General features: G+C 35.8%; 1 protein-coding gene across 1 annotated transcript in view; it reads left to right on the top strand.

The window, feature by feature from the left end:
* The window catches only part of nAChRalpha5 (nicotinic Acetylcholine Receptor alpha5), a 627,615-nt gene that overhangs the window by 510,623 nt on the left and 89,936 nt on the right, over positions 1-27,056 (top strand). The window contains exon 8 of the mRNA XM_073967499.1: positions 14,838-14,924. Within this exon, the coding sequence (XP_073823600.1) occupies positions 14,838-14,924 (87 nt within the window). The remainder of the gene's footprint in view (positions 1-14,837; positions 14,925-27,056) is intronic.

Genomic DNA, 27,056 nt, shown 5'->3' with positions numbered 1-27,056 from the left:
TATTTTATATACGGCATATTTATTGTGTTTGGTTTGGTTTTTTTTTTGGTCAGCGGCTGAGGGTATATCTCCGTCAGCACAGTTGACTGATACTTTCTTACTTGTTTAATTCCAGTTCCTTCACAAAAAGATACAGGCATCGACCCATCTGTATAACAGCAGTTTCCATAAGGCCGTAGTTTTGATCCAGATTTGTCTGTCTGGTATTAGTGGTTCACATAAATTACCTACGTTTGAATTTTCCGTTGAGACCCTTAATATATTTTGGTGATATGTTCGGTTGTCTCTATCAATCCACTCATCCATCGCATCTAGTGTTATGGCTATGACGTCAGCTTCATATCTAAAAAACAAAATTGTTTCTAATGTCCGCTGATGCTTAGGTAACACGTAGGTGTTGACCTTGACATATCATCAAAGGCGATCAGTGACAAGTTTTAAAGTGACTTCCGCTACTTAACATCTCCAAAGATGTTTTAATCCTTCCCTTTAAGACTTTTTATCCGGAGAGCCTTTAACCCTGAACAACCTGACTTGGTCATTGGTGTCTACTATTTAAGTTTAACACTTGAACCTTAAGTTCGCCAGAAGGGACTTAGCAAATCCCATTTCCAGTTGTTAACAAAAACCCGTCCAGATGATGGCTACATTTCCTGAGTGTTTTTGTGGCAGCTTAAAACTTTCGTATAATTTCAGTTGTTCTATGTTGAACACACGTTCGGATAAGTATATACTTCTGTGGTCTACAAATTCCCTCAATGTTGGTGACAGTCCAACGAAATGACGCCTCATCCTATACGTCATCATCCAGTAAAACAAAAGCAATCATAATTTTGTGTGTTTTTTAATCTCAAAGCAACATTTGTGTCAAGGTCTATTTTCTGCTCCAGTGAAAATGTCAAAATCCCATGCCCTCTTTTCATCATCTCATCATCACAGTCTTGGGGTAATGATGATGGTGGTGGTGGCCTTTGCCAAATTAACTTAACATTGTTAAATATTTGACAAGAAATAAATCCTTCAAAAATGCAGCTCAAAAACCAAGCCACAAGATAAAGAAGTGCCATGCCAGAAAAACTAAGGTTGTTTAAAATGTAAATGTTACCAAGCAATGAAAAAATCTGACCTGCATAAAATTTGCATTTGCCATATTCCCCCCAAAAAAAGAAGTAGAACAAGATGGCCAACGAGTCGTCGTGAGAGAAAGTAAAGACAAATAAACGATCATGAAGAAATTGACCAGCAGAATGGACGAAGAAGAAAAATACACACTTAAAGGCCAAAGGCGGTATTTCAAGCAAATACATTTAGAATAAATAAGACATGGATGAAAGTAGAAAAAGAAGAACTGTTACAACAAAGGAAACGTTTTTCTTGTCAAGAAGAAAAAAAATGGCAAACAATTTTTTTCGGGTACAAGGACAAATTTTTCCTTTTTATGTGACACAAAAACTAAACTGGGGTTAAATGATAGGACACAATTTGCAAGACAATAATTTTTTTTCTTTTTTACAAATAAGGCTTCCAAATGTATGCAAATTTGCTTTGGGCCCCCATAAATTAGGCAACACCAAACACTACTTACACAATGTTATCTATTTATGTTTATATCAATTATACCAGTGTTGCCCTTAATTAAACACAATGGTCTGTGCGTACACACCCACAAAACCCAAAAACCACATTTCTTCACATTTGATAGGTGTTTCAATATTCTAACCATTTGCCCTCTTCCTTCCAAAATAACTTAACATTTAGCCGGTCTTAAGTGTGGCCATTTTACAAATCAAATTCCAGTATTTGTGGTAAATGCTGGTCTAGTGCTGACTAGCTGGTGTTGGTCCTTGTGGTCCATTTGTTGAAACCCCTTTGAATTTACAATGTAATTTACATAGTTGTTAAGACAAACACGCACATAAAACTCACCAATTATGTGTTTGAGTGTGTGTGTGTATATGTATGCAAGCATGCAATCAGCGACAAGCCGCATATAAACCATGGATTTGCAAAAGCTTTCACAACACAACACACGACTGCTAATTATTTTGTCTACTTAAAATTTTGAGGGGGATTGAATTTGAATTAACAACAACACTTTGGAGACTGCAATTGTAGAGATAGTGTTGCAAATGGAAAAATATGGTAGGGAGGGAGTTGTTAAAAGAGGAGTTAATTTGGAAGTTATATGTAGATAGATAGATGTTTTTTATAATCACCACCTGATGGCTACAGAAGGTATATGTATACACTTGTTACAGTCAGAAAGATGATTCATGAAATATTGGATTTAAATCCCACCAAATCGGTTTCAGACAATTAAATGTCGATATAGATATGTTTGTCCGTCTATGTGGGTGGTAAATAAAGAATCTCAAAGGCAGTATCCGATTTGGTCCTAACTTTGTACATCGTAATTTTTCAGCGCTTGGACATAACTCCCAAAATGATTTTGGGCGTTATGTCCGTGAAGCAATGAGGACATAACAAAAAAAAAATCGGACATAACTCCCAACGACTTATTTTCTTAATTTATAAATTATTTCATTGCTTAATTTTGAAATTTATAGTTATAATTTTTTAAGTTTTAGAGTAGAAGTTAGAATGTAAGCGGGCTTATACATTTGAGAAGTCCTAAGTGCCAACATATGCCGAAGTATCCCTAAAATCCTCCTGATTTCATAAAATAATTTAAAAACGAAATTATGCCCGAAATTATGTGAGTAGTAGTTCGGAGAAGTTTTAAATTTGAAAATATTTGTTAAGAAAATCGCTCGATTTTTTTCAAAAATATTTTCGCTTGCGGCGCTTTTCGTTTTTCAGAAAGTTTTTGAATATTTTTACAAAAACTTTTTACCATTTTAAATTGTGAAAATATTTTTGAAAAAAAAAACTCGCGATTTTTTACAAAAATATTTTCAAAATTTAAGTAGATAAAAAGTTTTTGTAAAAATGTAAAAGATAAACAGTTATGGTAAAAATTTTCAAAAATTTCGCGCGACTTGTTACAAAAATGTTTTCAAAATTTAAGAAGATAAAAAGTTTTTTTTTTTTAAATATTCAACAACTTTCTGAACAAGTAAGAAAAGGCTATAGTCGGACGGGGCCGACCATATGATACCCTACACCACAACCTCTAGGAATTTGTTATGTGCAACCGCCTTGCACGCTGATTTCCAAGCCTGGCCACATCAAATTTTCCACGGTGGCAAAATACCCCTTAGTAATGTTGGTGATATTTCTTGAGTATTTCAGCCATGAAAAACGTCTCTACAAGTGACAACTTATGACACGCCTTTCGGATAAAAACTAGGTCACATATCAATATCTTAATATGAATCTATTGATATAAGAGAAGCCCCCTTGTCCCTACTTGGATGTTTGTGGAACAATTATATAAATTATACATTTCTACAAAATATTCGAAAATTGAAAAATTCACATTGATAAGCCCCTCCTGCTACATATTCAAATTGTCTTTGAATATCAGGTTCATTTTTGCAATACACCTAAAATAAATAAATATAGATTGTTTGAGTGGAGTATTCCCCCATTGGCTCAACTTCATTTATTACCCTCTATTACAGAGAGTAATGTTTTTCAAAACGAACTGACAGTGTTGCAAAATTTTACTGATCGCTACCAATATCATGATTTCATCCCGGCGAAGGGAATTATCAATTGGCTTCTCAGTTTTTGAAATGATGCCTTTTTAGCGAAAAACCGAACTCTTTAAGTGTCTAGTATTCTCATATGAATGAGAATCACACTCACTTTTCGGCTTTTCCAAAGAAACACCAAAATCAAAATATTTTGCAACATGTCAGCACGTATCAACTAAGAATTCTTCGAATTCTGTGAGTTGAAAAGAACACCAACACAGTTGCCTGTGAGGTTGTTATTGGAATTTTGTTTTTTTGTTTTTAACAAAGCTCCATTCATTCGCCCGTGCCTTGGCTGTTTTTTGTTTGTTTTGTTTATTGTTGAAGTTCAATCTCATTTTCGATTGTTTGAGTGGAGTATTCCCCCATTGGCTCAACTTCATTTATTACCCTCTATTACAGAGAGTAATGTTTTTCAAAACGAACTGACAGTGTTAATAACAACCTCACAGGCAACTGTGTTGGTGTTCTTTTCAACTCACAGAATTCGAAGAATTCTTAGTTGATACGTGCTGACATGTTGCAAAATATTTTGATTTTGGTGTTTCTTTGGAAAAGCCGAAAAGTGAGTGTGATTCTCATTCATATGAGAATACTAGACACTTAAAGAGTTCGGGTTTTCGCTAAAAAGGCATCATTTCAAAAACTGAGAAGCCAATTGATAATTCCCTTCGCCGGGATGAAATCATGATATTGGTAGCGATCAGTAAAATTTTGCAACACTGTCAGTTCGTTTTGAAAAACATTACTCTCTGTAATAGAGGGTAATAAATGAAGTTGAGCCAATGGGGGAATACTCCACTCAAACAATCGAAAATGAGATTGAACTTCAACAATAAACAAAACAAACAAAAAACAGCCAAGGCACGGGCGAATGAATGGAGCTTTGTTAAAAACAAAAAAACAAAATTCCAATAACAACCTCACAGGCAACTGTGTTGGTGTTCTTTTCAACTCACAGAATTCGAAGAATTCTTAGTTGATACGTGCTGACATGTTGCAAAATATTTTGATTTTGGTGTTTCTTTGGAAAAGCCGAAAAGTGAGTGTGATTCTCATTCATATGAGAATACTAGACACTTAAAGAGTTCGGTTTTTCGCTAAAAAGGCATCATTTCAAAAACTGAGAAGCCAATTGATAATTCCCTTCGCCGGGATGAAATCATGATATTGGTAGCGATCAGTAAAATTTTGCAACACTGTCAGTTCGTTTTGAAAAACATGACTCTCTGTAATAGAGGGTAATAAATGAAGTTGAGCCAATGGGGGAATACTCCACTCAAACAATCGAAAATGAGATTGAACTTCAACAATAAACAAAACAAACAAAAAAAAAAATAAATAAATATATATATATATATATATATATATATATATATATATATATATATATATTGTTACGTTTTTACCCTTTAAAAACGTTGGTTTATTATTTCCTTTCAATAAACCGGGTTCTTATTGATTGCAAAAATAAAAAGCGTCCAAATAGTTTGAAGAAAATTATAATAATCAGTATTTATTTTCAATGTAGACAAAACAATAAAAAATAGGCACACTTTGATGTGCCGAACAAGGGATTGAAACACAATTTCGTAACACGGTCCCCCACTTAAGCCTGTTCGTCCCGAATAGGCACAGATTCACCTTTTCCATAGGCAGCTAATCTTTCTAGATGTACAACTTTCATTTTCGACCTCGAGCTCTTATATTTCTGTATTCTATAGACCACGTCGTTTAATTTCTTAATTATCATGTATGGTCCTTCCCAGTGAGTTTGAAGCTTGGGAGACAAACCTTTCTTTCGTTGCGGGTTATATAGCAGTACTAATTGACCTTCATTGAACCCTTCAGAATTCGCTGCACGATCATATCTGGCTTTAATTTTGTTGCTTGTCATTTTAATTCGACTCCGCACGAATTCATGTATTTCGTTAAGGTCATCTTGCTCTTGGCAAAGGTTCTGATTGTCTTCATTAGCTGCTGAAGGCTTAACACCATATTCCAAATCACCAGGCAATTTCAGCTCAGTTCCAAAGACGATCTTTGCAGGTGGAGTCGTGAACAGCTGTTCTGTATGCTAGCAGAAATTTTTGTATGTGTTTATCCCAGTCCTTCTGATGTGCACTGACCACTTTTCTCAAATATTCCTCCAGAGTTCGATTAAACCTTTCGACCATGCCATCAGATTGCGGATGTAGTGGAGTTGTTCTAGTTTTTCTTATGCCATATATCTCACACATTTCCTTGAATACTGCAGATTCAAAATTTCTTCCCTGGTCAGAGTGTAACTCCAATGGAACATCATAACGGCACACCCAGTTGTTCACAAATGCATCTATAACTGTTTTAGCTTCTTGGTTAGGAATAGCATATACCTCCGGCCACTTGCTGAAATAATCCATAACCACGAGAACGTAACGTTTTCCGGCATCACTTACAGGGAAAGGACCTGCCACATCCATTGCAACTCGCTCAAATGGTGCACCTGAGTTGTACTGCTGAAGTTGTCCTCGACTTTTCCTTACTGGTCCCTTGGCTGCTATGCATTGCGGGCAATTTGCTATCCAGTCGGCTACTGCTTGTTGACAACCAACCCAATAAAACCGTTGTTTTAACTTTTCTAGGGTTTTTGTCACACCCAGATGACCTCCACTAGGACCGTCATGGAATTCTTTCAGTATTTCATTTACTTTAGAGGTCGGCACCACAATAAGATTTTTAACCGTTTTACCATCTGCACTCTTCCATGTACGGTATAAACAGCCATTCAACAACTGTAGGCTATTCCATAGAGCCCAATATGACTTCATTAGCGGACTTTCGGCAGCTATGTCATTTCGGGTAGGTTTTCTGCCTTCTTCTTTAGTCGATATTATTTTTGCCAACGTTGAGTCGCTTCTTTGCGCCGCAGACCAATCTTCACTGGAACCTATATGGGTTAGGCGAACATCGATAATGCTTTCCCTTACCTCGGCTTTTGTGCAATGCTTACATTCTGTGTTGCATTGGCGTCTTGAGAGCGCATCTGCATTGCCATGTTTACCGCCTTTCCTGTGATCTATGCTAAAATCATAAGCCTGAAGCCGTTCAATCCAGCGAGCCAATTGCCCTTCAGGTTCCTTGAACTGCAGCAACCACCTCAGGGCAGAATGGTCGGTTCTCAGTTGGAATCGCTGTCCATAAAGGTACTTGTGGTAGTGCTTCACACTCTCGACTACCGCTAGGAGTTCACGACGCGTTACACAGTAGTTTCTTTCAGCCCTTGAAAGCACTCGGCTGAAGTACCCAATAACTTTTTCTGTACCATCGACCACTTGGGAAAGCACACCGCCTATTCCGTATCCGCTCGCGTCACTGTCCACCACAAACTTCTCTCCAGGTATGGGGTAGGCCAAGATTGGTGCCGTACATAGAAGTTCTTTAAGCTTCTGGAATGCTTCTTGAGATTCAGTCCACTGGAACTGTCGCGACTTCTTGGTCAACTCGTGTAGGCTGGCTGCCACACTGGCAAAATTCGGAACAAAACGTCTGTAATAAGTACAAAGGCCAAGAAAACTGCGCAATTCACGAAGATTTTTCGGTCGTGGCCAGTTCTTTACAGCAGTTATTTTGTCTTCGTCTGTTGATATGCCATCCGATGATACGCGATGCCTCAAGTACTTAACTTCTCTCTGGAACAATGCGCACTTCTTTACATTAAGTTTGCTGATATGCGTTTAAAGACTTCATCCAAATTTTTCAGGTGTTCATCAAAAGTCTGTCCCATGACAATTATGTCATCGAGGTACACCAAGCACGTCTTCCCGTGAAGGCCTTTTAGCACATGTTCCATCAAACGCGCGAACGTGGCTGGAGCATTAGAAAGTCCAAATGGCATAACATTAAACTGCCATAATCCATCACCAGCACAAAATGCAGTTTTCTCTTTGTCCTTGTCCGAAATTTCAACTTGCCAATATCCACTTTGCAAATCCAATGTAGAGAACCATTTTGTTCTTGCCAGCGTATCCAAAGTATCATCAATTCTAGGTAACGGGTAGCTGTCCTTCTTTGTGACCTCATTCAGCTTTCTATAATCGACGCAGAATCTAGTGCTGCCGTCTTTCTTTTTAACCAAAACCACAGGCGAACTCCAAGGACTTGAGGATGGTTCAATTACTCCGGGTTTCTCCATTTTATTTACCAGCTCCTTCACTTCGCTTCGCTTTGCTAGAGGAATACTTCTGGGCGCCTGTTTTATTGGTCTTGCTTCGCCAGTATCTATTTTGTGTTTCACAATTGCCGTTCTACCCTGGCTTTGATCGTGTACGGCGAAAGCGGAAGCATGTTTTCTTAGAAGTTGTTTGGCCTTATTTTTATCTGGCGGCGCTAGCTCTTCTACCCATTTCGATACATATTCCGCTGGTAACTCCTGTTGTTTGTTGGATTTATTTGCAAATTCCGGCTTTTCCTCACAATTGATTACCGCGCCTACTGAAGCACATTCACCTATTTTGGAATTCGGCTTGACGACTTTTTTGTAACTGGATAAGTTGAGCACTCTTACAGGAACCATTTTGTCATTACAGGGTTTAACGAGAGCTTTTGCTGTTATAAGATCACTTTCTATTTCTAATGGTTCTACCACCCACAAACTGTTGTCCTCACAATCTCCCTCCACACGGGCCCATACTACAGTTTCAGAATGTGGTGGTAATCTCCGATACTCGATGGTAACTAACCTTTTTACTTGAGCCTTGCTTTCATATCCGACGTCAAGGGGTATTTCAACATTTTGCCAAATCATTACTTTTTGTCCCATATAAAGATTGATGCCGTGGCCAATCATGAAATCTGCCCCAATGATAACTTCATCCAAAATGTCGGCAACAATAAATACATGATTGACGCTAATGTTGGCAATGGTTAATTTCACATTTATCTTACCATAGACAGTGGCAGACTCTCCTGTAGCCGTGCGTAGACTTACCCTGCACAATGGTTCAATTGTTTTAGTTACTAAATCAGGTCTGATGATAGACTGCGATGCTCCCGCATCTGTAGTAAAAATGTGCTTTCGTCCATCAATGTACCCACAAGCAGTAAGATTGTTGTTTTTCTGCTGTATTACTGATATGGAGATTGTGGGGCCTTCAGATGTGGGAGCCAGCTCCTGCCCCGTGGTGCTAGCTCTTCTTAGTTTAAAGGTAACTCTTGTGAGAATTGGTTATTTACCTGTCGGTTGTTTCCTGTTGGCGAAACAGATCTGGTTTGTTTTCTCGGCGCTTTGAAGTTTCGTTGAATATGGCCGGATTTACCGCAGTTATAACACGTTACTTTAGTTTTGCTCTGCTGTTCATTTATTGCCTGAATCACAGCCTCTTTTATGTCATTCACCATACTTCTCTCATTTTCAGTTATAACTTCGACGTTTCGCAGCTTGCATATCTGTGGTTTAGAAATTATTTTTGCCGTCTCCTGTGCAAGTGCGAATGAGACGGTTTCTTCAAATGATGCCTTTCGTGTAGCACACACTGCATGTTTGACTTCAGGATCACGAATGCCATTCACAAATGCCTCGATCTTGAATTGATCCAAAAGAGGATGATTTTCTCCAGGATAAGTCAACTGTACCAAACGTTCAACACCCATCGCAAAGTCCTGTAGACTCTCATTGCCATTTTGCACTCTACCGCGCAATTCCATTCGGTATATTTCCTTCTTATGTTCGGCACCATACTTGCGTTTTAGTGCATCCATTATGTCATCATTACTATTTCTGTTGTTTATTGGTACGCTCTGCATTTCCTGCATTTCCTTTCAAGGCCAAGATCAACTCTAAAGCTTTGTCCTCGTTGCTCCACTTGTTCCTTACAGCAACTGTATCAAACTGGAATTTAAACACATTGAGCGGAGTGGTGCCATCAAAACAAGGGGCCTTTATTATGCTAGAGGTTTCTGGAATAATTCGCACTGGTCCATCTTGGCATTGAAAGTTTTTAATCTTTGTTTCCATATCGTGCAATTTGCCATCAACGTCACACTCCATCTTGGAAAGCTTTTCGTCAAATTTGCTGACTTGTATTTCAAGGTTATCCACTCTGCCGTTCATAACTTCCGAAATTTCTTGAAGTTTCTCGTTTGTGGTTCTAGAACTTTCTTCAACTTTAGCTAACAGTTTCTCGTTGTTGATTTTAGAACTTTCTTGAACTTCAGCCTTAACTTCAGCTAACAGCCTCTCGTTGTTGGCTTGTGCTTCTTGGAATTTTTCCATCATAGCGGCAAACATTGTGCTGAAATCCATGGTGCTCGCAGTTGCACGAGTATTTACTTCAACTTCTTCTTTATCTTCAAATTCATACGTACCGATCTCGATTCCGCGACGCTGGAATTCATCTATCAACCTCTTTTGCAATTCTGCTTTATTGCCTGTGGTCGACAACTCCAGTTTACCCAATTCTTTCTTGAGTTGGTCCACTTTCAGATCATCAAACTTCATGACTTTTTGCATGCAATTTCACTTCTGACACCAATTGTTACGTTTTTACCCTTTAAAAACGTTGGTTTATTATTTCCTTTCAATAAACCGGGTTCTTATTGATTGCAAAAATAAAAAGAGTTCAAATAGTTTGAAGAAAATTATAATAATCAGTATTTATTTTCAATGTAGACAAAACAATAAAAAATAGGCACACTTTGATGTGCCGAACAAGGGATTGAAACACAATTTCGTAACAATATATATATATATATATATGTATACAATGCAATTCGCTATATCTCTGATATTTGATATTTGGGAAAATTGTGAGTTTATTGAAGATCTATCGTCCTAAAATTGTGCACTTGTACCTCAAATATGATTGATGATGCAGTTTTGTGCTTTTCAGGGTATTTCGAAAATAGTTCATTGTACGTATATATTGTGATATCAAAAATATATTTTATACCGGTAGAATAATAATAATAATATTAATAATAATAATAATAATAATAATAATAATAATAATAATAATAATAATAATAATAATAATAATTTATACAAATTCAAATAATTCAAACAAATTTATAAATCCTAAACTTATTCATATGCAATTACACCTTCTTTAGTGCGTTAACGGTAATATACTCTCAGCCTCTGACAAAAAAAGAAACGAACACAATAAATACGGCGTATAAAAATATTTATTTTCTATCACAACTTTTCTTCAACATGCGCGGAATCTGTAGGTATCGTAATATTGGGCTATACCAAATCAATTTTAGAGAACAAACTTCTGATTTAAAAAAAATGAGAATTATTTTTCGGATTTGTAATTTTAGTTGGAGGCGGCAGGGGTTTTTGGAACTTTTGGACCATTATCTCAGGTAGTATGGACTTACCCTTCTTCAAAAAATTGAAATAGATACGATACGAGTCCTTAAACTGCACTTTTCCCAAATTTTTTTTTGGGAATACTCGAAGTAAGGGACCGAAATAGTCCATATTCCAACCTGATACATGACTGGATGAAATAATACGATGTGCAAAGTTTGGACCAATCAAAAAATCCCTTGAGAGCTATCTTGCGGATTTGCCATTTTCGGCCATAATATCAGGAAGTATGGACTTGCCATTGTACCATCGTAGAGGTGGCCGCAAGGACAATCTGCTGAAAAGAAATTCAAAACTGTTCGAGAGGACTCTTAAATTTCACTTTTCCGAATTCTGTGTGGGAGGTACCCGAATTTGTGGACAGAAATAGTCTTACCCGATCTATATCTGGAAGGAATAATAATATACGGAAAGTGTGGACCAAATCGACTGCTCACTTCGCCATTTTTCGAAAAAAATTTTGAACTTCTGTGGGGGAGGTGTGGACCTACATATACATACATATAGCCTATATTAGAAGTTACACAGTTTGGCCAAAATATTACGAAGTATAAAATTTGGTTTGAATCGGTAGATCAGTTCGAGAGTTATAGTGCGCATTGAACGATTGAATTTTCATTAGGCATTAGGTCCATTATCTAGCAGACACGTTATTGCAATTTGCATCAGGGGGAAAGGTCAGTAGTTATTTTTCCATGTGTAGGCTACTTTGCCGGTATATGACCTCCAGGAATTAAAATGTGGACCAGAAATAAAATTTGTACATCTTTCTTACAAAAGTAATGATCTATTTCAACCCTTAAATAATATCAGATCATCATGCAAAATAATAGGAATTTTCTTCAACCTAAACTTTTGCCTCGTGCAAAGTTTCGTGACTATTGAGCTATAATAGCAACCAATTGACCTATAATAGCGTGTTTATGATTACACTACAAACAAAAAAAACTGGATATATTAGGTTCTAACTCTGTTATCTGATCACGTACATCAACATAATTGACATGAACGGAAAGGTCAAGGTCCAAATATAACTCACGAGGAAGAAATGTTTCTTTCAGGAACAAAGATATAAACTGTATATTAAAAAATATCACAATTTTCACACAAAATTTGTGGTACATTTAACCCTCTAAATATTATCTGATCGCCATCTCAAATTGCAAGCTTCTTCTTTGTCATATACTCTTATGTTATTTAAAATTTCGCGTTAATCGGGCTATTATTGCGACCGCAACAAAATCGGAAAAATTAAAAATTATGTTTTTGGTCCATATCACCCGCTAAATATTTCACGATCATCACCAATTAAAATAGCGATCTATTCTGATGTGAATCCGACCTCCATACCAAATTTCCTGACGATCGGTCCATAATTGCTGCCTGGAGTTTGATTACAATTTATAATGGACAAACGGACACGGACGGACGGACAGACACACATCTCATAATCGCTTTATCTCGCCGAGATATGAATATTGGTATACCACATTGGGGGTCTCCGACGAATATTTTGCGGTGTTACATGCATTTTTACCAAAACAAACTTATAATACCCTTTTCCACATAGTGGTGTAGGGTATAAAAACGAAAAGCGCAGCAGTCGAAAATATTTTTAAAAAAAAATCGCGCGATTTTGAAGTACTTTCTGGGCCGCAGACGGAAATATTTTTGAAAAATCGCGCGATTTTTAACAAAAATATGTTCGACTTTTCGTTTTTCAGAAAGTTGTGGAATATTCAAAAAAAAAAAAAAATGTATCTTTCAAAAATATTTTCGTTTGCGGCGCTTTTCGTTTTTCAGAAAGTATTTGAATATTTTTAAAATAACTTTTTTATCTATATATATAAAAGAACAGTGAGGTGAGTGATTCACTGACTGACTGACTGATTCATCAACGCCCAGGCGAAACGGCTTGCGCTAGAAACTTCAAATTTTGGGTGTGGGTTGCTGTGTGTAGGGGTGTTTTTGGAAATTCAACTTAGAAGTGTACGAAAAGTACTAAAAGGTACTAAATATTGTACCCCTTATATTAGGCAAACGGGGAGGGCTAGAATTGTGAAATTTGGTATGAGGGTCACTGATGGGGAGCTTTTGGAAATCCGAACTATAAGTTTACGAAAAGTACTAAAAGTTACGAAATTTGGTACCAATTGTATATTTTGAACGGATATAGCTAGAATCTGGAAGTTTGGTGTGGGAATTAAGGTTGGGAAGTGGTGTCGATATAAGAAAGTTGGTATGGAAATGCGTACTCGTGTGTACGAAAAGTACTAAATGGTACTAAATTTGGTACAATTTGGACTTGGGTGAACGGATAGTGTTGGAATCTTGAAATTTGGAATTAAGATTACTATTAAAGAGTAGGGTTGAGATATGAAGATAGTTTTGGAAATTCGTTTTTATGTGTGTGTACGGAAAATACTAAATGGTACTAAATTTAGTACAATTAGGTTTTTGGGTGGATGGATAGAGCTGGAAACTTGAAATTTGGATTTAAGATTACTGATAGAGAGTAGGGTTGAGATATGGAGGGAGTTTTGGAAATTTGTACTTATGTGTACGAAAAGTACTAAATGGTGCTAAATTTGGAAAAAAATTGGAGTTGGGTGAACGGATAAAGCTGGTATTCATTCCAACATCTGGAACTATGATTACTGTTGGAGTGAAGGATTGAGATGAGATTGGTAAAATTTGGATTTGGGTGAATGGATAAAGCCGCAAACCTGAAAGTTGGAATTAATATTGTTTCTGGAGTGTAGAATAAATGTACATTATATGGTACTAAATTTGGTGCAAATTGGATTTGGATCAACGGATAGAGCTGGAATCCTAAATGTTGGAATTATGATTATCCAACAGGTTTGACATATTCGTACTAAATGGTACTAAATTTGGTACAATTTGGATATGAGCGAACCGTTAGAACTGGAATCCCGAAATTTGGAATTAAGATTACTGTTGGAGTGTAGGATTGAAATATGAAGATAGTTTTGAAAATTCGTACTTATGTGTACAAAGCTGAAATCCTGATTTTTGAAATAAAGATTGGAAGGATTTAGATATGACGTACATTTTGACCTTTTAGAAGTTCGTACGAAAAGTACTAAATTTGGTACAATTTGGATTTGGGTGAACGGATAGAGCTGGAATCCTTAAATTTGGAATTAAGATTACTCTTGGAGTGGAGGATTGAGATAGTTTTGGAAATTCGTACTTATGTGTACGAAAAGTACTAAATGGTACAATATTTGGTACAACTTAGATTGATGTGAATAGATAGAGGTTTAATCTTGAAATTTAGATCTAAGATTACTGTTGTTGTGTATGATTGATATAGTTTTGTTTGTGTACGAAAATAGTACTCGTAAATCTAAATGTGATACAAATTGTACTTGGGTGAACGGAAGGAGCTGGAATCTTGAAGTTGATCTGAGTATTTTAAATTTATTTATTTAATAATTCATTACTTATTTGTACGAAAAGTAATAAATGGTACAATTTGGATTTGGGTGAATGGGTATAGATGGATACCTGAAAATTAGAATTAATGTGGAAATGAAAGGAGTTCTAGATATTCTTACTTATGTGTACTTAAAGCGCTAAATGGTACAAAATTTGGTACATTTTGGTATTTGCTAAAACTGGTATTATAAATTTTGGGATTAAATTTACTGTTGGTATGTACAATGGACATAAAAGGAAGATTCCCGAAATTAGTGCTTATATGTAGGACAAGTAGTAATAATATTAATTATACCAATTTTAACGATAATTATAATAATTACAACAATAATAATTCGTTTATGCTCTTTCCATTTCAGGTGTTACTATTTTACTCTCCCTCACTGTGTTTCTCAATATGGTTGCTGAAACGATGCCGGCCACATCCGATGCTGTACCTTTGTTAGGTAAGTTCATTGTGGTAGATTTGAAAATATCCTACACATACCGAAAAAACTACTAAACAAATTTTATATTACTATATGATTTTAAGTTATTTTCTAGTAAAACTAGTACAACTCATTTTTGGTGTGATTGTGTGTGTGTTTTTTTAAGTTAACATATTATTTTGTTATTATTAATAAATGTTGATTACAAAATATTTTGTTTTAAAGGCTTTAAATATGATTTTGTTGTAATTTAAAAAAATTAAAAAAAATCAATCATCATCAAAAAAAAATATCCCATTACTTAGCAAAAAAATAAAGACTTTGTAAAAAAACTAAAACAATTCATTGTGAAAAATCTCACCATGTCAACTAACCCCCCAAAAAATTAATTCATTTTAACAACTTTCCATTAAATCAAAAATAAAAAAATCGACAAAAAACTAAAGCGTCAAACCCAAACCCTCTTCCCACCAACCCTTGCAAATATTATCATAATTCATCAAATTAAAAGAAAACTTACTCGTTCCCGAAAAACAAAGTTTAAAGCTAAAGAAAAATAACTCAGCCACCCAAAACTAAAAAAGAAAAAACAAAAACTGCATTTCATAAATTTTTTGTAAAAAAATAAAAACAATTAAAAACCTAAATAAAAACATTTTAAACAAAAATGTTGATGATTTTATGATATTAAAACTTTGACACTGAATAAAATGAAAAGCTAAACTGAAAAAAAATCCTCCTCCTACCACCATTAGTTCTGCTGGTGGGCTAAACTGTTAAACAAGTATTGGAAAATTTAATTACTTTCAAAATGCACCAAGCCCGTGTAAATTCTCTTTGGCTTTGCTCATCAAACAAGCAAATCCGGGAATTTATCGTGGTCTTTCATTGCCCCCCAAGAACTAATCAAAAAATAATTAAATCAAATTGAGAGTAGATGTAGTCGTCGAAAATGAATTTAAAAATTGCCCAGTAAAAATATAGGTAGTTGACCTCAATATCCACCCCTACCTCTTGCAAAAAATATAACACAGTGCTACAATGAAAATGTGTAAAGTGGCGTAGAGTGAGATATGGCTCTTCAGGAAATCGGATGGCCCATGAAAAAATATTCTTTAGAGAATCCGCGCCTATTGGTCTGATGGTCCATGAAAAAATATTCTTTAGAAAATCCACGCCTATTGGTCTGATGGTCCATGAAAAAATATTCTTTAGAAAATCCACGCCTATTGGTCTGATGGTCCAAGAAAAAATATTCTTTAGAAAATCCACGCCTATTGGTCTGATGGTCCATGAAAAAATATTCTTTAGAAAATCCACGCCTATTGGTCTGATGGTCCATGAAAAAATATTCTTTAGAAAATCCACGCCTATTGGTCTGATGGTCCATGAAAAAATATTCTTTAGAAAATCCACGCCTATTGGTCTGATGGTCCATGAAAAAATATTCTTTAGAAAATCCACGCCTATTGGTCTGATGGTCCATGAAAAAATATTCTTTAGAAAATCCACGCCTATTGGTCTGATGGTCCATGAAAAAATATTCTTTAGAAAATCCACGCCTATTGGTCTGATGGTCCATGAAAAAATATTCTTTAGAAAATCCACGCCTATTGGTCTGATGGTCCATGAAAAAATATTCTTTAGAAAATCCACGCCTATTGGTCTGATGGTCCATGAAAAAATATTCTTTAGAAAATCCACGCCTATTGGTCTGATGGTCCATGAAAAAATATTCTTTAGAAAATCCACGCCTATTGGTCTGATGGTCCATGAAAAAATATTCTTTAGAAAATCCACGCCTATTGGTCTGATGGTCCATGAAAAAATATTCTTTAGAAAATCCACGCCTATTGGTCTGATGGTCCATGAAAAAATATTCTTTAGAAAATCCACGCCTATTGGTCTGATGGTCCATGAAAAAATATTCTTTAGAAAATCCACGCCTATTGGTCTGATGGTCCATGAAAAAATATTCTTTAGAAAATCCACGCCTATTGGTCTGATGGTCCATGAAAAAATATTCTTTAGAAAATCCACGCCTATTGGTCTGATGGTCCATGAAAAAATATTCTTTAGAAAATCCACGCCTATTGGTCTGATGGTCCATGAAAAAATATTCTTTAGAAAATCCACGCCTATTGGTCTGATGGTCCATGAAAAAATATTCTTTAGAAAATCCACGCCTATTGGTCTGATGGTCCATGAAAAAATATTCTTTAGAAAATCCACGCCTATTGGTCTGATGGTCCATGAAAAAATATTCTTTAGAAAATCCACGCCTATTGGTCTGATGGTCCATGAAAAAATATTCTTTAGAAAATCCACGCCTATTGGTCTGATGGTCCATGAAAAAATATTCTTTAGAAAATCCACGCCTATTGGTCTGATGGTCCATGAAAAAATATTCTTTAGAAAATCCACGCCTATTGGTCTGATGGTCCATGAAAAAATATTCTTTAGAAAATCCACGCCTATTGGTCTGATGGTCCATGAAAAAATATTCTTTAGAAAATCCACGCCTATTGGTCTGATGGTCCATGAAAAAATATTCTTTAGAAAATCCACGCCTATTGGTCTGATGGTCCATGAAAAAATATTCTTTAGAAAATCCACGCCTATTGGTCTGATGGTCCATGAAAAAATATTCTTTAGAAAATCCACGCCTATTGGTCTGATGGTCCATGAAAAAATATTCTTTAGAAAATCCACGCCTATTGGTCTGATGGTCCATGAAAAAATATTCTTTAGAAAATCCACGCCTATTGGTCTGATGGTCCATGAAAAAATATTCTTTAGAAAATCCACGCCTATTGGTCTGATGGTCCATGAAAAAATATTCTTTAGAAAATCCACGCCTATTGGTCTGATGGTCCATGAAAAAATATTCTTTAGAAAATCCACGCCTATTGGTCTGATGGTCCATGAAAAAATATTCTTTAGAAAATCCACGCCTATTGGTCTGATGGTCCATGAAAAAATATTCTTTAGAAAATCCACGCCTATTGGTCTGATGGTCCATGAAAAAATATTCTTTAGAAAATCCACGCCTATTGGTCTGATGGTCCATGAAAAAATATTCTTTAGAAAATCCACGCCTATTGGTCTGATGGTCCATGAAAAAATATTCTTTAGAAAATCCACGCCTATTGGTCTGATGGTCCATGAAAAAATATTCTTTAGAAAATCCACGCCTATTGGTCTGATGGTCCATGAAAAAATATTCTTTAGAAAATCCACGCCTATTGGTCTGATGGTCCATGAAAAAATATTCTTTAGAAAATCCACGCCTATTGGTCTGATGGTCCATGAAAAAATATTCTTTAGAAAATCCACGCCTATTGGTCTGATGGTCCATGAAAAAATATTCTTTAGAAAATCCACGCCTATTGGTCTGATGGTCCATGAAAAAATATTCTTTAGAAAATCCACGCCTATTGGTCTGATGGTCCATGAAAAAATATTCTTTAGAAAATCCACGCCTATTGGTCTGATGGTCCATGAAAAAATATTCTTTAGAAAATCCACGCCTATTGGTCTGATGGTCCATGAAAAAATATTCTTTAGAAAATCCACGCCTATTGGTCTGATGGTCCATGAAAAAATATTCTTTAGAAAATCCACGCCTATTGGTCTGATGGTCCATGAAAAAATATTCTTTAGAAAATCCACGCCTATTGGTCTGATGGTCCATGAAAAAATATTCTTTAGAAAATCCACGCCTATTGGTCTGATGGTCCATGAAAAAATATTCTTTAGAAAATCCACGCCTATTGGTCTGATGGTCCATGAAAAAATATTCTTTAGAAAATCCACGCCTATTGGTCTGATGGTCCATGAAAAAATATTCTTTAGAAAATCCACGCCTATTGGTCTGATGGTCCATGAAAAAATATTCTTTAGAAAATCCACGCCTATTGGTCTGATGGTCCATGAAAAAATATTCTTTAGAAAATCCACGCCTATTGGTCTGATGGTCCATGAAAAAATATTCTTTAGAAAATCCACGCCTATTGGTCTGATGGTCCATGAAAAAATATTCTTTAGAAAATCCACGCCTATTGGTCTGATGGTCCATGAAAAAATATTCTTTAGAAAATCCACGCCTATTGGTCTGATGGTCCATGAAAAAATATTCTTTAGAAAATCCACGCCTATTGGTCTGATGGTCCATGAAAAAATATTCTTTAGAAAATCCACGCCTATTGGTCTGATGGTCCATGAAAAAATATTCTTTAGAAAATCCACGCCTATTGGTCTGATGGTCCATGAAAAAATATTCTTTAGAAAATCCACGCCTATTGGTCTGATGGTCCATGAAAAAATATTCTTTAGAAAATCCACGCCTATTGGTCTGATGGTCCATGAAAAAATATTCTTTAGAAAATCCACGCCTATTGGTCTGATGGTCCATGAAAAAATATTCTTTAGAAAATCCACGCCTATTGGTCTGATGGTCCATGAAAAAATATTCTTTAGAAAATCCACGCCTATTGGTCTGATGGTCCATGAAAAAATATTCTTTAGAAAATCCACGCCTATTGGTCTGATGGTCCATGAAAAAATATTCTTTAGAAAATCCACGCCTATTGGTCTGATGGTCCATGAAAAAATATTCTTTAGAAAATCCACGCCTATTGGTCTGATGGTCCATGAAAAAATATTCTTTAGAAAATCCACGCCTATTGGTCTGATGGTCCATGAAAAAATATTCTTTAGAAAATCCACGCCTATTGGTCTGATGGTCCATGAAAAAATATTCTTTAGAAAATCCACGCCTATTGGTCTGATGGTCCATGAAAAAATATTCTTTAGAAAATCCACGCCTATTGGTCTGATGGTCCATGAAAAAATATTCTTTAGAAAATCCACGCCTATTGGTCTGATGGTCCATGAAAAAATATTCTTTAGAAAATCCACGCCTATTGGTCTGATGGTCCATGAAAAAATATTCTTTAGAAAATCCACGCCTATTGGTCTGATGGTCCATGAAAAAATATTCTTTAGAAAATCCACGCCTATTGGTCTGATGGTCCATGAAAAAATATTCTTTAGAAAATCCACGCCTATTGGTCTGATGGTCCATGAAAAAATATTCTTTAGAAAATCCACGCCTATTGGTCTGATGGTCCATGAAAAAATATTCTTTAGAAAATCCACGCCTATTGGTCTGATGGTCCATGAAAAAATATTCTTTAGAAAATCCACGCCTATTGGTCTGATGGTCCATGAAAAAATATTCTTTAGAAAATCCACGCCTATTGGTCTGATGGTCCATGAAAAAATATTCTTTAGAAAATCCACGCCTATTGGTCTGATGGTCCATGAAAAAATATTCTTTAGAAAATCCACGCCTATTGGTCTGATGGTCCATGAAAAAATATTCTTTAGAAAATCCACGCCTATTGGTCTGATGGTCCATGAAAAAATATTCTTTAGAAAATCCACGCCTATTGGTCTGATGGTCCATGAAAAAATATTCTTTAGAAAATCCACGCCTATTGGTCTGATGGTCCATGAAAAAATATTCTTTAGAAAATCCACGCCTATTGGTCTGATGGTCCATGAAAAAATATTCTTTAGAAAATCCACGCCTATTGGTCTGATGGTCCATGAAAAAATATTCTTTAGAAAATCCACGCCTATTGGTCTGATGGTCCATGAAAAAATATTCTTTAGAAAATCCACGCCTATTGGTCTGATGGTCCATGAAAAAATATTCTTTAGAAAATCCACGCCTATTGGTCTGATGGTCCATGAAAAAATATTCTTTAGAAAATCCACGCCTATTGGTCTGATGGTCCATGAAAAAATATTCTTTAGAAAATCCACGCCTATTGGTCTGATGGTCCATGAAAAAATATTCTTTAGAAAATCCACGCCTATTGGTCTGATGGTCCATGAAAAAATATTCTTTAGAAAATCCACGCCTATTGGTCTGATGGTCCATGAAAAAATATTCTTTAGAAAATCCACGCCTATTGGTCTGATGGTCCATGAAAAAATATTCTTTAGAAAATCCACGCCTATTGGTCTGATGGTCCATGAAAAAATATTCTTTAGAAAATCCACGCCTATTGGTCTGATGGTCCATGAAAAAATATTCTTTAGAAAATCCACGCCTATTGGTCTGATGGTCCATGAAAAAATATTCTTTAGAAAATCCACGCCTATTGGTCTGATGGTCCATGAAAAAATATTCTTTAGAAAATCCACGCCTATTGGTCTGATGGTCCATGAAAAAATATTCTTTAGAAAATCCACGCCTATTGGTCTGATGGTCCATGAAAAAATATTCTTTAGAAAATCCACGCCTATTGGTCTGATGGTCCATGAAAAAATATTCTTTAGAAAATCCACGCCTATTGGTCTGATGGTCCATGAAAAAATATTCTTTAGAAAATCCACGCCTATTGGTCTGATGGTCCATGAAAAAATATTCTTTAGAAAATCCACGCCTATTGGTCTGATGGTCCATGAAAAAATATTCTTTAGAAAATCCACGCCTATTGGTCTGATGGTCCATGAAAAAATATTCTTTAGAAAATCCACGCCTATTGGTCTGATGGTCCATGAAAAAATATTCTTTAGAAAATCCACGCCTATTGGTCTGATGGTCCATGAAAAAATATTCTTTAGAAAATCCACGCCTATTGGTCTGATGGTCCATGAAAAAATATTCTTTAGAAAATCCACGCCTATTGGTCTGATGGTCCATGAAAAAATATTCTTTAGAAAATCCACGCCTATTGGTCTGATGGTCCATGAAAAAATATTCTTTAGAAAATCCACGCCTATTGGTCTGATGGTCCATGAAAAAATATTCTTTAGAAAATCCACGCCTATTGGTCTGATGGTCCATGAAAAAATATTCTTTAGAAAATCCACGCCTATTGGTCTGATGGTCCATGAAAAAATATTCTTTAGAAAATCCACGCCTATTGGTCTGATGGTCCATGAAAAAATATTCTTTAGAAAATCCACGCCTATTGGTCTGATGGTCCATGAAAAAATATTCTTTAGAAAATCCACGCCTATTGGTCTGATGGTCCATGAAAAAATATTCTTTAGAAAATCCACGCCTATTGGTCTGATGGTCCATGAAAAAATATTCTTTAGAAAATCCACGCCTATTGGTCTGATGGTCCATGAAAAAATATTCTTTAGAAAATCCACGCCTATTGGTCTGATGGTCCATGAAAAAATATTCTTTAGAAAATCCACGCCTATTGGTCTGATGGTCCATGAAAAAATATTCTTTAGAAAATCCACGCCTATTGGTCTGATGGTCCATGAAAAAATATTCTTTAGAAAATCCACGCCTATTGGTCTGATGGTCCATGAAAAAATATTCTTTAGAAAATCCACGCCTATTGGTCTGATGGTCCATGAAAAAATATTCTTTAGAAAATCCACGCCTATTGGTCTGATGGTCCATGAAAAAATATTCTTTAGAAAATCCACGCCTATTGGTCTGATGGTCCATGAAAAAATATTCTTTAGAAAATCCACGCCTATTGGTCTGATGGTCCATGAAAAAATATTCTTTAGAAAATCCACGCCTATTGGTCTGATGGTCCATGAAAAAATATTCTTTAGAAAATCCACGCCTATTGGTCTGATGGTCCATGAAAAAATATTCTTTAGAAAATCCACGCCTATTGGTCTGATGGTCCATGAAAAAATATTCTTTAGAAAATCCACGCCTATTGGTCTGATGGTCCATGAAAAAATATTCTTTAGAAAATCCACGCCTATTGGTCTGATGGTCCATGAAAAAATATTCTTTAGAAAATCCACGCCTATTGGTCTGATGGTCCATGAAAAAATATTCTTTAGAAAATCCACGCCTATTGGTCTGATGGTCCATGAAAAAATATTCTTTAGAAAATCCACGCCTATTGGTCTGATGGTCCATGAAAAAATATTCTTTAGAAAATCCACGCCTATTGGTCTGATGGTCCATGAAAAAATATTCTTTAGAAAATCCACGCCTATTGGTCTGATGGTCCATGAAAAAATATTCTTTAGAAAATCCACGCCTATTGGTCTGATGGTCCATGAAAAAATATTCTTTAGAAAATCCACGCCTATTGGTCTGATGGTCCATGAAAAAATATTCTTTAGAAAATCCACGCCTATTGGTCTGATGGTCCATGAAAAAATATTCTTTAGAAAATCCACGCCTATTGGTCTGATGGTCCATGAAAAAATATTCTTTAGAAAATCCACGCCTATTGGTCTGATGGTCCATGAAAAAATATTCTTTAGAAAATCCACGCCTATTGGTCTGATGGTCCATGAAAAAATATTCTTTAGAAAATCCACGCCTATTGGTCTGATGGTCCATGAAAAAATATTCTTTAGAAAATCCACGCCTATTGGTCTGATGGTCCATGAAAAAATATTCTTTAGAAAATCCACGCCTATTGGTCTGATGGTCCATGAAAAAATATTCTTTAGAAAATCCACGCCTATTGGTCTGATGGTCCATGAAAAAATATTCTTTAGAAAATCCACGCCTATTGGTCTGATGGTCCATGAAAAAATATTCTTTAGAAAATCCACGCCTATTGGTCTGATGGTCCATGAAAAAATATTCTTTAGAAAATCCACGCCTATTGGTCTGATGGTCCATGAAAAAATATTCTTTAGAAAATCCACGCCTATTGGTCTGATGGTCCATGAAAAAATATTCTTTAGAAAATCCACGCCTATTGGTCTGATGGTCCATGAAAAAATATTCTTTAGAAAATCCACGCCTATTGGTCTGATGGTCCATGAAAAAATATTCTTTAGAAAATCCACGCCTATTGGTCTGATGGTCCATGAAAAAATATTCTTTAGAAAATCCACGCCTATTGGTCTGATGGTCCATGAAAAAATATTCTTTAGAAAATCCACGCCTATTGGTCTGATGGTCCATGAAAAAATATTCTTTAGAAAATCCACGCCTATTGGTCTGATGGTCCATGAAAAAATATTCTTTAGAAAATCCACGCCTATTGGTCTGATGGTCCATGAAAAAATATTCTTTAGAAAATCCACGCCTATTGGTCTGATGGTCCATGAAAAAATATTCTTTAGAAAATCCACGCCTATTGGTCTGATGGTCCATGAAAAAATATTCTTTAGAAAATCCACGCCTATTGGTCTGATGGTCCATGAAAAAATATTCTTTAGAAAATCCACGCCTATTGGTCTGATGGTCCATGAAAAAATATTCTTTAGAAAATCCACGCCTATTGGTCTGATGGTCCATGAAAAAATATTCTTTAGAAAATCCACGCCTATTGGTCTGATGGTCCATGAAAAAATATTCTTTAGAAAATCCACGCCTATTGGTCTGATGGTCCATGAAAAAATATTCTTTAGAAAATCCACGCCTATTGGTCTGATGGTCCATGAAAAAATATTCTTTAGAAAATCCACGCCTATTGGTCTGATGGTCCATGAAAAAATATTCTTTAGAAAATCCACGCCTATTGGTCTGATGGTCCATGAAAAAATATTCTTTAGAAAATCCACGCCTATTGGTCTGATGGTCCATGAAAAAATATTCTTTAGAAAATCCACGCCTATTGGTCTGATGGTCCATGAAAAAATATTCTTTAGAAAATCCACGCCTATTGGTCTGATGGTCCATGAAAAAATATTCTTTAGAAAATCCACGCCTATTGGTCTGATGGTCCATGAAAAAATATTCTTTAGAAAATCCACGCCTATTGGTCTGATGGTCCATGAAAAAATATTCTTTAGAAAATCCACGCCTATTGGTCTGATGGTCCATGAAAAAAATTCTTTAGAAAATCCACGCCTATTGGTCTGATGGTCCATGAAAAAATATTCTTTAGAAAATCCACGCCTATTGGTCTGATGGTCCATGAAAAAAATTTTCTTTAGCCATTCAGTCCTACGTCACTATAAAATCCACTTTTATAAAATCCTTAAAAAATTGTGGCACTGTGTCAAATAAAACCCATCCTTAAATATCCTTTTAAATAACAACAAAATCCCAAACCTTAGCAAGAAAAAAAATTGTAATATGCACCATTTGAAACAAACCAACAAAAAAAGAACAAATCAAAATAGTATTTAGCATTTTGTATATTGGCTATATTGTGCCTCCACCCCGCTCAATTTACACCCCACAACAATTGCGTGTTAATTTGCTCGAAAAATTCGTAATTCATCCCTGAATTATTTACCATAAAAATATTAGGATTATTTTTTTCAGTAAAAACTAATATTGTCGTTGTTTTTATTATTTTCCCTCACATGTTATTGTTAGTATCAGAGAATTTTTGAAATAAATTTCCATAATACACCCGAGTTTTTTGCACTCTTCTGCGTTGTTCCTATTTTTTCATATTATTATTCCTCTAACAAATATCCACCATATATTTGTTGTTAACTTCCGTTTCCGGTAGTCTTTGGAAAAAACAGCACAAGTTCTTTTTTCTTTTTTGTTTCATATAATTATTCTATATTCTTTTTTACTCACTTTGTTGGTTTTTTAAAACGAATAGTAATTATTTGTTAAAAAGGAAAATTATTTTGTGTTTTGTTTATGTGAAACACAAAATATTCCCTTTATGTTTTACTGCACGTTTTTCTTCTATTGATGAAACATGAATTGTTTCCCCCACCTTTCAATGTTTCTTTTTGTTGAAAATAAAAACAAACGAAAATTTAATTTAAATTGTTTTAATTTAAAGTAAATATTTAAATAACTCTTAAAATGTTAAAAATTCAATTAAAAACTAAAATAAACTCCTTAGTCAAGAATAACTAAAAATATAATTTATTAAAGATAACAAAAGATACAAAAACTGGTTGTACACTATAAAGGAAAATAGGCAAATTGGTGAACCAAACTATGATAATTGCGTCACTATTGGTCTGTTCCGTTACTGTTTAAAATGCTCAAGGTGCAAAAATGGTAAATGTTTGGAACTGTCGTCATATATGTAAATTTTATGCCTAAGGATGACGGGACTTTCCTCATGTTAAACGTCGTAGTCGCGAAAGACCGAACAGTTGCGTGGGTTATGGAGCCGACATATAAAACATGCCATACCGTCCTGGCGAAGAGAAGTGTTTTGCTTTGTTTGCGATCTCTACCAAACGAAGAGGAACCACCACGAATTGCAATGAGTAATGTTTTAGACGTTATATGAAGGGTTTGGACCTGGCGGAATTTCAATATTGTCTGAGTAAAGTACTAAACTTATCGTAAGCTGGGTGGCCGCTAAACCGAGCAAGGATGCCAGCAAAGGTGAATCGTACAGTCCAAGTACAAATTTGTAATTTGTGGGGAAGATATCGAGTTTCATCCAGGACAGTCGGTGTCACAGAACAGTAACGATGGAATTGAACCTTACTAACTCCTCAGCTAGGCGGTTCTGTTGGAGAATGTCGAAAGTACTACCCTCCGGCCATGTTTGAAACGTTGGATCACCAACGACTGTCATACGTTGAATTCAATAACAAGAAGTATAAAGTCGCTAGAGCAGGGAGCTCGCCAAGAAGGGTCGATATCTCCGAAACTGTTTAACCCTACCTTTTTTCAATTCCACACGCCCTCTAGATGACATTGAGATAATAACGTTATCGGATGAGTGTACTCACTAATTTCGCTTTTGTAACTGCAGAGGCAAACCCGCCGGTACCCATGCCATCCACCCATCCACACGAAAAACGACAATGAAAGCGACTGTGTCCGAACTTACCTGAGCCATACCTGATTGTAGGGAAAGTAGTATGGACTAATAAAGTCGCTAGAGCAGGGAGTTTCCCAAGAAGGGTCGATATCTCCGAAACTGTTTAACCCTACTTTTTTCAATTACACGCCCTCTAGATGACATTGAGATAAAAACGTTCTTGGATGAGTGTACGCCACAAATTTCGCTTTTGTAACTGCAGAGGCAAACCCGCCGGTACCCATGCAATCCACCCATCCACTTACCTGATCCATACCTGATTGTAGGGAAAGTAGTATGGACAAATATGAGTGGGTAGTGGGAGGATGGCAATTGCGCATCGACGAGATAAAGGACGCATGATTCAAAAGCATTGTAAAATGTTGTATTATAAGCGTGAGTTTCCTGGTTGAATTCCCTAGGAACGTAGAGTTCTGAGGTATCAATT

Source organism: Musca autumnalis, unplaced genomic scaffold (genome assembly GCF_047663935.1).
Source record: "Musca autumnalis isolate F117 unplaced genomic scaffold, ASM4766393v1 scaffold_2, whole genome shotgun sequence".
NCBI classification, from domain to species: domain Eukaryota; kingdom Metazoa; phylum Arthropoda; class Insecta; order Diptera; family Muscidae; genus Musca; species Musca autumnalis.
Note: the sequence above shows the minus strand (reverse complement) of the source record. Positions and strands in the feature narration are given on the sequence as shown.